We start from the raw sequence: 13,084 nt of genomic DNA, 5'->3' as shown, positions 1-13,084 counted from the left end.
GTTATAATGAGCCTATATATTTAACAAAAGATAGAAGACAATGAGAGGGGGTTGAATTTATACTACCCAAATATGATCCCCCCCCTCAATCTACATTATTGACATTTAATATTGGATAACACATGGTAGCCCACCACGTTAAATATGTATTTATTTAAACATGTGTGTATACTCAAGCATAGTATAAGAAATAAAACAAAAATAATAAAATACTTTAATTGACTTAATTTAATACTTACCTACCATTTGTAGCAGAAACAATTAAAAATTACAGCATAAAGTATAAATCTAGGTAATTATTGGTAAATCATAGTAGGATTACTATAAGAATAATAATTTTTATTTTATGGAATCTGTTCGCTAGATAAGAAAAAAACTAATTAATAGCTAGGGGTTTGATATAATATATTATTATAAGCTTAGTTTGTTTATTAGAATAAAGTAATTGATAGGTCCAGTGGCACAACTACAGGGGTGCTAGGGGGTGCTTTATTTTAAGCACTCTCAAATTCTATGTCATTGTAATTTAAAATATTTATAGTTTTAACAATTGAGTTAATTTTTTAAGATCTTATTATCGTTTATTTATTTTTCTTATCATGCATACTAATGAATAAAATGTATATTATATGCTGGAAGCATGTTATTGTAGCGCTTTATTAATTAACATTCATATTGAGAGAGATCTAACTAATGACATTGTTTCTGAAGAAATATGAAACACATTTGTAAATATTGATAAAATATGCTTGATACTTTAAAATGTAATATAATTAAATACTATAATAAAAATAGTGGTCAAGCAAGTAACGCTCTTCTGTATAGTAGTTAAAAATGAATTGTATTAAATTTTTTTCCAAAAATGATATTGCGAATATAATAATAGTATAATATAAATACTAGGATTATGTAAAGTTGAGGAATGTGGGGGACACACAGAGCTCCCACGACTTTATAAGCGATTCATAATTTTAGCGCTCACAAGATTTGAACTCTAGTTGTGCCACTACTAAAGCCTTACCTATTAAAATTAATGTATATCACATTTTTTATTTGTTTATCTGATTCCATAATACTAATTAAAATGTTATAATCACAAATTAGATTATATGTTTTTATATAGAAAGATCTACTTTTCTTAAGTATATTATGCTGGTTAGAGCTTACTAAATATAATTAATAACATGGTATATTCGGTAGTTAGGTACCTTTTATCAAAATATTTTTAATCAACATTGAACACACATACAAATTATTTTACTTCTGCGTACATACATAATCATTTATTAATTAATTGTGTGTTTATGCTTATAATAGATGGACAGATGGCATACTTATATTCTTATGGTTTTAATAAAAAGAATAAAATATAATTCTATTTTATTTTTTAGTTCTTACCAATTCATACTGGATGACCAAACTGGATGCTATATCTATATCAAACCCTGCCATATGCCCGAACGTCTACTGTATGCGGAAATACAAAGGAATGCATAGAAAAAAGTTATTAAAACGACATTTGATGTATGAATGTGGCGTACCTAAGCAATTTCAATGTTTTGAATGTCAAAGAGAATTTTCCCAAAACTTTTCATTAAAAAAGCATATGATCATAGTTCACAGACGGTTACCTTAACTAATACAATATTATAATAATATATAAATATCTATAACCTATGTATGTACCTAAATGTTCACAAATAATAATGTTTAATATTATTAAGTACTTTTGGATGATATACAAATCAGAATAATACCTATTAAAGCAGCTTTAAAAAAAATTGTATGAAATTAATTTATTTTGCCTACTCTTAAGGTATCTCATTTGATTTACTAATGTAAAAATATTTAATTGGTTACAGGTCAAATTCACCGATTTTAAAATTCTTAAAATCACATTTTCTAAATTTTAAGTACCTATCTATGGTACCTATTCAATTATATACCTATAAGTGGAAAAAGTACAAACCATTTGCATTATGGATAATGTTATAGGGAAAGTAATACAAATAATTTTAAGACAAAAATAAATTAAGTGCAATGTTCTACTCAAAAAAATAACACAAAATCTATCTTATATCATAAAAAATATATACTAACTATACTACGAAATAACTAGTTTTATTTATTGTAGTTGAATATTTTTTGTATATATTGTTTCCTATTTTTAATTTTGTATAATTTATTTTTTTTACATGTCTACAATTATTAAAATTGTTTTATTATGATTTGTAATATTTGTTTCCTTATGCTTTTACATGGTTATAACTTATAACCGCGTTTAAAAATTACACTTTTGCTTTTTTTAAATCTGTCAATTTTTTGCATTTAACATATTGCAAGTTTTCATTTTTACAGCCACTAAATGGTGTCAGTTAGATGAGTTCTGCAAGACTGATCCAGCCATATGTCCGAACAGTTGTGGTCGCAAATATAAAGGCCAGTACCGAAAACAATTACTCAAAAGACATTTAACTCATGAGTGTGGTGTACCTCGTAAATTTCAGTGTATGATTTGTCATAAGCGATTCGCACAAAAGTGGAATTTAAAAACACACGCACATGTTATTCATAAAATGTGCTTGTGAATATTTAATATTATAAATATTAATTTTAGAAAAATATAATTATATTTACATTTTCATACTTATATACAACTTAAAAACATATTTTTGTACAAATTTGAATCAAAATTATACATTTAAATATATTTTTATATTGATGTGTCATGTTAATTCATGGTCACTATTTCAGTTTTGAAGAAAATCGGTTACAGTGTTTGATTAAGTCATTAACTAGCTATTTATTATTATTTTTTTTTTTTTTGTAATATTTTTTATATTATAATAGTAATTAATAAAATCATAAATCATTTGTTCATAATCAATAATGTAGGTACCTACATACTTAATTGTCATTTATTTAATTTATGACAATACGTAAAAACGAGTATGATTTTATGTTATTTTATTTGTATTAGGTATTAAATATTTTCATTCATCACAAAATATGTATTATCAATACTAGTTATTATTAATAACTAATAAGATATGGGTAAAGTATAAATAATTGGCATATTACATTGCTCGGATTTGTTATTTCATATGTATGTATTGAAAATAAGCAATATTAATAAAATTATTATAAAGTTGAAAATATTTTTTATTTCATTAAAAAAAAAAAAAAATAGGGTTTAATTATTAGAAAACTTTACCCATCTGATTTTTATACATTCATTACACTCTAAGGTCAAATATTTTATTCAAAATAATTGTATTACTAATTATTATCAAATCATGAAGTGTTAACTCTCAGGTATCAATTGATAATAATAATATAGTTTTTAAAAATTAATAAGACAAGAATAAATTTCTTCTAATATAACTCAATCTGTCTAGTTTCATACTTTAATGATTTTAATGAAGGAATGGACACACATTAAACACACATATTACCTACAAAATATCACATAAAAAAAATATCACCAATATAGCAGTAATGCAGTATATATATAATATAACAGCAATTTAATTATAATATAATAAATAAATATAATTTATATAAAAAATATAATAAATACTCTAAAGAATTTAATACTTTAATATTAATATATAGTAAAATTATTATTTACAGTATTAAACAATAGTTATAATGATAAAAATAATTAATTATAATAATTAATGTAAGTATCTAGGTATTAAATAAGTACAAATCTTGAAGAATCTCTCAAATCTCTCAATTAGGACTATTTCCACAACTTTTGTTATTCTTTCAGCTCAACTAACACTATCTTGTTCTTTTTATTCCTTAATATATTTGTATTTTCTACTATACTTTGAATTGTAGTTATGTTTTGTTGACGTCTCAAACTACTTACAAATTAAATTTTTTTGAGCTAGAAAGTAAATTCATCGTTAAATCATTCACACCTATATGGGCTATATGTTATTTATTTTAGCTTTGTCACACTATTTACATTACCTCACATACATTCCATAGAGATATGGGAAATAACGGGGATATATTCTTCCTAGTTTTTAAGTATCAATCCATACCTTTTCAAAGTATGTTGGGAAGAGAAAAATAATCTGATTATTTTTAATAAAATTTTATTTTAATATTTTTTCATACACACATCACAAACATTTGATGGTGGTACAAGAGACAGAGCAACAAAATAATGAATTTTTGATATTTTATTTGTGCAACTTTAGTATTTCTGGAATTGTTATTTGTTTCCAAATATTTTTCATTGGATGAAAATAGAAAATCATGTCGTTTAGTAGTCGAAAAACTCTTAGAATATGATGTTATAGATGCCATTTCAAAATCTATTATGATAGACTCTGGTTCGAACTCTCCAAAATCATTTTATCGTTTCAAACTTGAAATCAACATTATCTCTTTTTTCTTATTAAAGTGAACTGTTAAGTATTAATAAACTTCTTCTTTTTACAGCTCTTGTTACATTCATTACACTTAAAATAAAAATATTTATTTTATAAGTATAAATATACAATGAGAACAGTAACTGTTCAGTAAGCGTAAGTTAAAATGCGAAGCAATACCTACAAAAAATTACAATTTATAAATTTTAAAATGAAAAACCAAAATACTGGAATGTATTGTTGTTATTATAGTGCTATAACTATTGTCAAACTTAATAATATAAGTAATATGTGAATAAGATTAGTCAATATTATGTAGAATGGTTGCTGCGGTGCCTATACTTTGTATTGGCTGCCATTTCATACCGTAATCATTATATTATTATACACCGGCAATAGATATAGTGGCATCATTTTTTCCCTACCATAATTTACTAGTAAATTATTTCATTGCAATTTATTGGTTTCACAATGTTTTGTTGGCATACTGACGCGCGCATAGAAATAAATATTATTGAATATAATAATTGAGAATACAAGTATCTATAATAAAAAATATATATTTCAAAATAATAATATTACCATTAATAATAAAATTAATTTTCTACTATAAAGTTTATCAGATTGGTATCATTCATTTTATTTTTTAATAAAAATGTGTTTAAATGAACCGTAAAAATTATATTTTCTGAGCTAAATGCCTACTTATTTACTTATTTACTTGATTGGTTTTTTTTTATAATGTTATAAAAGTATTGAGGTACCTAATACCTGCCTAGCTGCCTAACTAATTAAATTTATGTTTAGTAGATAACCTATAATTTCATATATATTATAGGGCATTCTGCCATAATTTGTGAAATAAAATTAGTCCCAACAATAGTAGGTAATATATCCTCGAGATTAATTTAATTTTTTAATGTATTTTGTGCATTCATTTTTATCTATAGATAAATTATTTAAATATAGTGTGTGATGGGTTTTAGGCTTTTATTGCCAAAACTAAAGATTAAACTTTTTTGATTCATTACCTAATCAAATTATCACATGATATTTGGTTTGATGTAAGTACTAGGTAGACTTTAGTATTAATTATAAGTTTATTAATTTAAAATATGTAACAATTTTATATTTTGGTTTAATTTTTACTTAATGCTTATTATGCTTTGTTTGCAACTTCATTTTCTGGTTTGTGCGTTGGTGTCCATATTGTTATGGTTTTGACAGGTTTATTTATTGCAAATTATTTTATTCCACTTATACTTATATTAATTTACAATTTTTCCTTAACTATTATTCTAATTATGTGTGTATATGCTATTTATTTCAGGAAAGATGATTGAATTGTTATATTGTCCAAATAACTGTGGCCGATATTATAGTGGTGATTGGAAGAAATCTAGTTTGCAACGTCATTTGAAACACGAATGTGGAGTTCCAAAAAAATTCATTTGCTTAATTTGTTATAGACGTTTTGCTAGAAAAACACATCTCAACTCACATACTTTAATTAAACACCAAACTCGTATTTGTTAATCAAATTAATTTATTTTCGAAATCAAATCATATGTTCTTAATCTATCAATATATTTGTATTATATACAAATTTTATTATACGTTATTATTATAATAATTTGTTATTTGATATTGCTATTACCTAATTCGGGCTTGCTTTGGAATGCTGACTATAATAAATTTATGTCGACTGCTTTATGCGATACAAATTAAATAAATAAAATGTTTCTCGTAATTAAAGTATTATACAATATCATTATTTCGAATTTAATCTTATTTTCATAGATTTTCTGCAATTACTCGAATCAACAAATAAAAACTCTCTTCAGGATCCTGTGTTTTGTCCTAATGACTGTGGACGTAGTTATAAAGGGAAAAGTCGTAAATATGTACTGAAAAGACACGTGATGTACGAATGCCAAACTCCACCACAGTTTTCATGTCCCGTTTGCTTGCGGCCATTCAAGCGTAAAGATGAAATGTTTATACATCAACAAAAGAAACACAATATTTTTGAATAATCCTATATAATATTAATAAGTAATTAGTAATAAAAAATGAAATTTGGCAACAATCATTTAATATTCAGCCAATAATAACAAATTTGTTTAAAAAATGTGTATTAAGTTTGCTATTTTTTATAGGTTAATCCATTTTGTTTTGTAATTTGTATACGAATATGTACAAGTATTTGAATATATATCAAAACTGATACATTATTTGAAGCGAATGAGCGCATTTTAACTTTTTTTAATTGTGAGCACAATTTTTATATTATTCACATTTCAAAATTTGGTTTAAAAAACTCATGTATATAGAAAAATGTATAATATAATACATGAAATAAAGATTCAATACGTTTTCTTTTATATCTTTTCAAAAACTATTTCCATCTATATCCATTAATCCGTCTTTTAGTAGTGATTAGGAACACCTCCATATAAAAATCATGTTTTTTCCTTTTTACGTATCTATGAAGAATAGGATAAATATTTATATTTTTAAAAATAGTCAACATTATTATTATTTACATAAATGTACTTCTAAGTATTTACAATTAAAAACAAATATTTCAGTTTTTTTCTTTTTATAATAAAATATTATTATACTCATAATCTAGATTGCTTATTCAGTTAATTGAAGAAATTTATTACCTCCGTTAATTTTTGAAAAATAAAACTATTTAATGGGTACCTATATATGTCTTCATTATATGCGATTACTCTTTTTAAAGTTTATACACATTTTTAAATTTCTTATATTAACATAAATAATTCTCCCTTTCAGTTGGGTGTTGACTCATTACACGAACATACATTAGTCGCAGAATATATTAGCTTCGTGATCGAGGTTTTTTGAATATGATATTCATGTTGCACTGTTACATAATAATATGTAGTTAGGTACCTATATAATTTAGCATTTCAGCATGTTCATCATTATACAAATAATAAAACCTTGCTGCATCACAATAACAAAAGAAATGCTCATCATCTAATGTAGTTTCTCTATGTTATTAAATCTCCAAAATCAAACATACAAATCATCATTCTATCATTTTTTTTTTTATTGATTCACAGCGTTGGAACTTGATGAGAATAAATACTGAACGCTGAGTACTCAAATCAATATTATATTGGTTGATTTTGAGTTACTCATTAAAAAAAAAAAAAAATTGTCAAATAGGCAACTCCATCAATCTATACCAGGGATGGCAAAACTTTTGAACATTGCGTGCCCAAAATTACCTTTTTTTTTTTTAGAGCGTGCCATGAAAAAAATTATATTTTGTTTATATTATAAATTATAATTCGATTGTATAATTAATGTATAAACAGGTTAATTTAGGTAGGTACATAATAATAATAAATTAATAAATAATATTAATAATTATAATAATATTGCTTTGTTAATTATTTTGATATTTTTTGATATGATTTATGTTGTTGAACACTTGATGCCAATTCATTGATAGGTATTTGGTTTATAATTTTCGCGTGCCCACAAAATCTTTTCGCGTGCCATCTCGGGCACGCGTGCCATGCCTGAATTCTATACAATAGTTAAAGTAATATAACTAGCTGATAGTAATATAACTAGCTGACCTATTCGTATTATGAGTACTAATTGATTATCTTATAACGTGTAAATCACATCTTAATTTTTGGTAACTCGTCCTTACGGATGCTTGGATTATAGTGCTATCTTCGATCATATGTGCAACAAAGACGTCAACGGTCAACTACTACACTTTTCTACCACCATCTTTAAGACCCGATAGGACCATTATCAGAAACCTTCACGAATTCATCAAATACCACATAACTTTTATAATAACGACATATTGTGAATATTAAAAAAATAACTATAGCAATCACAAAATCTATATCATAAATCTCAATTTAAATAACAACAATAAAGAAATTCTCACCCTATCAGCTATTGTCATTACCCACTATATACACCGAAAATACTACATAAGACCAAGAATGGTCTCTCATCTAAGATAATATATAATAGATAGGTTATATTATCTATGTCTCCCATACAAGATCGAAAACTACCTGATACTCACCATACTCACTGCTATGTCAAGTTTGAGGAAAATCACCTTTCAGATAACTGAAAAAAAAGAAAAAAACACTAGCACGGTGTATCATATATGAAAGTACCTAATCACACATCAACCCCAAAGAATGTTCAAATTTATCTCTTCTCGTTCACTGAAAAATTAACCATTAAAGCACTTATAATTCTAATATAAAATCGTGAGATATCTCTACTCAACTCTCCACCTTTCCTGATATGACCATCATGTATCACAGTTTTATTCAAAAGAAATTAAATGCATTTTTTTTCGTACAGGCAATTTCTTTAAAGAAACACTCGTATTTTATTATTATTTTAGATTGTCCAAGTATTGTTATTCTAGGAATGACCAGTAGCGGTCAAAGAGGATAGGTTAAGTCCCTGTTTTTATGTGACGGTTATAAACACTGTGTCAAGCGCTTATCCTATTGATATTTAAAAAAAATGTAATTCCAATATTTTACTGTTGCAAAACGGATTATTTTCATTAATAATACACTTTTATTGTATTACAAATTTTAGACTGTAATTTTTCTCAACAAAAGACCTTTTTTAAGTTTTAACTTGAAATTTTATTTTAGCGCTTACATAATATAAAATATTATTGCATGCCACTGTTGAACGTCTATTATAATAAATTAGTTTTCAATTTTATTATGTTAATTACTCATAATTTATTATTTCACATTATAATTATGATTCATTATTATTTTGTTTATAATTGTTTACTTTATTTTATTCTTAATTATCTGTATCACAATATTTTTCATTATTGAATTATTAATTTTAACTTTTATTGAAAGCTAATAAATAAAAATCTTCATACATAATTTTATTTTATGAGTTTATTATTAAATTAATTCTATTAAACAAATGCTTAGTGACTATTAAATTTATTTATTAATTAAAAAAAAAATGTTATACCTATACAATTATTGAATGGTGTACATTTGATTATTTAAAACGGTTAAACTAATATAATAGTAATTACTAATTTTATTATAATTTATAACTAATATATTTTAATATGCTTTATATCCATGCATATGGAGAATAAGTACCAAGCAATATATGTATCTTACTAGTTACTATGGTTAGAGGTCAGCTTAGTTAGTAATTTTAAGTTAAAAAATACAACTTAATTACAATTTTAACTTAAAATAACTATAAAATTTAAAAAGTTTTAATTTGTATACTATACCTATTTGCAATATTAAAATATTAACACTGCTTTTCTACCAATGGTGATCATTTTGGGACTGTAATATTGTTATTTAACGATTGCTCTTATAAACCAATTTTTCTAAATAAATCTAACAGTTGAAATGTATTATTTTATTATATCAGACATGATGTATTGGAAGTTATTCAAATTAGAGGAATCCTGCAAACAAGACCCGGCTATTTGTCCTAACATGTGTGGTCGACGTTATGTGGGTGTAGCTAGGAAGTCTCACTTGAAACGTCACTTGTTCTATGAATGTGGTGTACCCAGACAGTTCGAATGTTCTTTGTGTTTAAAGCAATTTAAACAAAAAGTCCATCTCAAAGGGCATCTTTTGTCAATGCATAGCATTATAGAGTGATATAAGTTCAAATTTATGGTTTATCTCATTGACCGCCTGATTTTTGAAATGTATCATGTAGGTATAAAATTATAATCTTAACAAATTACTTTTAGTTAAAGTTTAAATAAACATATGGTGCTCTCTAGTTGTAAAATGTTTGTAAACCTCAATTATTTATCAAATAAAATGTAAAATGTTATTTTTTTTTTTTAATTAAAATTGTTTTGTTTGTTTGTTTTTTTTTTTTAATTATATTAAATTGTGTTAAAAAACTTGACATTCTTGGATTATCTATTGAATTAAATGTTTAAATTTGCTTTCAGTCTGTGTATACTTTTAGGTGAATACTACATATATTTAAGGTTATAAATTATAATTAGTTTATAAAAGTATATTTTCATACTATTTTATTTAATCTAATTTAATTCTACTATAAAATAATAGTCAATAATGGTCATTATTTTATATGCTGTGTTTGTATAACAAACCATAGAAGGTAATTATATTTACATAATAAGTTTAATTATAATTATAAATAGATTCTAAAAGTTATCGAATACCTATCCAAAATTTAAGAAATTCTAATAATTCAAAGTTTGTTGGATATTAATGATAGTAATCGAATAGTTATTTTGAACTCAAACAGTTAGATATTGATACTATTACAATTTACAAATATAATAATTATTAGGTAGTATGAATTTTTAAGATTTAAAACAGGGTGTATTTTTATTTAAAATTAAGAGAGGTTAATAAATTGAATTAAGTTAAAAAATTTCAAGTAAAAATGGAGTTTGAGTTCAATCTCTAACAGTTTACAAAAAAACCGAAGTTTGACTCAACCTTAGTTTTAATATTTGCTATTATTATTTATTACTAAGAATAATAAGATGTAAAATAACCAAAACTAATCGGAATATATATTTTTTGCTTTTTCTAAAATTATTATTATTAATTTAATTTAATTTTTCATTTATTAACTTATTAAGTATATTAATTAACATTGGTATAATATTGTTCTCTTGTACTGTATTTACCTATTTGTATTACTGATAAGTGATAATGTTATATAATTATACAATTTAAATACATCTTTAATTATAAAATATTATTCTATAGTGTATACATTATGTTTATATGATCATTTATTGGTTTCATATTTTAATAAAATATGCATGTTATAAATATTTTTAAATTCTTTGTAGGTTACTTGTTTAATCGATGTATAAAGGAAAGTGTAGTTTAATAATAATCAATGTAGAGCCAAAATTATTTGAGTTATCAAATTAAAATGTTGAAGATAGAATAGTATTATAATTTCACTCTGCACTAAGAAAGAATTTTTCAACATTTTGATTTTAAGGTGTTGAAGTCAGTAAAAATAATTTTTTATAAATTGTTGTCTAATTAATTCATTGGGCATCAATTGCCTGCTTTAATTTATTATGATCCACTTTATAGTTAGTAATTATTTTTTATAAGAATAACAGTTAATTTATATTACATTTTTTAGTCATTAATAAAACTAGCTATTTATGTGAATTCAAATTTGCCTAGAGTTTTCTAGTTAATGTTATATAATTGTCCATATAAATAGTAACTATTTAATTCTTTAAAATAATTATTTGAACACTTGTGTCTTGTTATACTGTTTTATTTTTCTGTTCTTACATAAATAGATGATATACATATACCACATGTGCTTCTTATATGTAAGTACTTAGTATACCTACCAAGAGTTACTGGCTGCTTAACAATAATTGTAATTGTTTAATAATATGGACTGAACTATAAATGAGAGACACGTGTAGAGCCGAATCTTTTTTTTTATTTAAAAATCAAAAATCTATTTTATTAAATTTGTATGTTTGTATATTTAATATCTACCTTTATATTATATTTTCAGATTGGTTATTAATTAGGCAAAAGATTCAAATGTCTAAAAATATGCGGCAAGACTTATAAAAGGAAACAATGCATTGCAAGACATTTAAAATATGAATGTGGAGTGTTACCAAAATTTGATAATAATTTCTGTGAAAAAAAATTTGCTTACAAAGAATCACTTAAGAATCATGTATTAAAAATACATAAATGATATTTAAATTAAGTTTATCCTGATCTGTAAGGTTTTATCTGATATGAGTAAGCTATATATTGAACTTAACAATGTCTTATAAAGTCTTTTAACAGTTAAAATGCTTTTTAAATTCAACAGGAACGCCTTTCTAGAAGTTAAAAATATATTGTATATCAGCAAAAAATTAGAGCTGAAGACATTTTAATAGTATAATTTAACATTATTTTATTAATTAATTAAATGTATCATTAATATAAGTATTAAAATAGTTTCCCAGAAGTGTTTATTTATGTATATTTATTATATATATATATTATAATATTATTTATTATGATACATATATTAATTGTTTATGTACACCCTCCTTGATGAAATATCTATGGGCACCTTTGTTTTGTAGAATATATTTTACATAATCTTTTTTACATATTACATTGGTTAGGAGTGCTAGGACTATAACAAAGAAATTGTTTCAATGTAAAAAACTCAAAAATCAATTATAATTATACAACCAACTTGGTTAACAGAATTATTTATTGTATTATTGCCATAAATATAACATTAGCTGGACCATAACGACAGGTCTAGCTTAATTTTAGAGATTCAAAGATGTTAAAGATTTTTAAGGTTATTTTCTGATAAAAAAATGAAAATACAAATATTTACTATATCATATTATTTTGTACATAGTTTATATGTTTCATTAATTAGGTACTCTATAAAAGATAGATGGTACTAGTAGTACTTTACTTAACTGTATCAGTATTAAATCGAAAATTCTAATATTTATTTAAAAATTAGTGGTAATTGTTTATTTGTATGTAAGGAAAGTAGAAAAATGTTTAAGTCCCCTCCCCAGACAAAAATTCTGGGTGCGTGCCTGCCTCAGATATAGTCAGCTATTATTATGTCGTAAAACATGAAAATGTATGAATTCAATATTT

General features: G+C 24.0%; 1 protein-coding gene across 9 annotated transcripts in view; it reads left to right on the top strand.

The window, feature by feature from the left end:
* Positions 1-13,084, top strand: part of LOC114119934 (longitudinals lacking protein, isoforms A/B/D/L-like) — a 196,408-nt gene that overhangs the window by 170,793 nt on the left and 12,531 nt on the right. The window contains exon 5 of one of the 9 annotated variants that reach the window (XM_050205661.1): positions 9,840-10,126. The exons of 4 other annotated variants lie outside the window; for them this stretch is intronic. In XM_050205661.1, coding sequence (XP_050061618.1) covers positions 9,840-10,078 — 239 coding nt within the window. In that variant the 3' untranslated portion in view covers positions 10,079-10,126. Of the gene's footprint in view, positions 1-1,391; positions 1,746-2,358; positions 2,804-5,718; positions 6,086-6,188; positions 6,737-9,839; positions 10,127-13,084 lie in introns of those variants that run through there. 4 more of the 9 variants (XM_027983224.2, XM_050205727.1, XM_050205670.1 and 1 more) reach the window with 4 other exon arrangements.

Source organism: Aphis gossypii, chromosome 1 (assembly GCF_020184175.1).
Source record: "Aphis gossypii isolate Hap1 chromosome 1, ASM2018417v2, whole genome shotgun sequence".
In the NCBI taxonomy this organism is placed as follows: Eukaryota; Metazoa; Arthropoda; class Insecta; order Hemiptera; family Aphididae; genus Aphis; species Aphis gossypii.
This window is presented reverse-complemented; position numbering and strand designations above follow the sequence as displayed.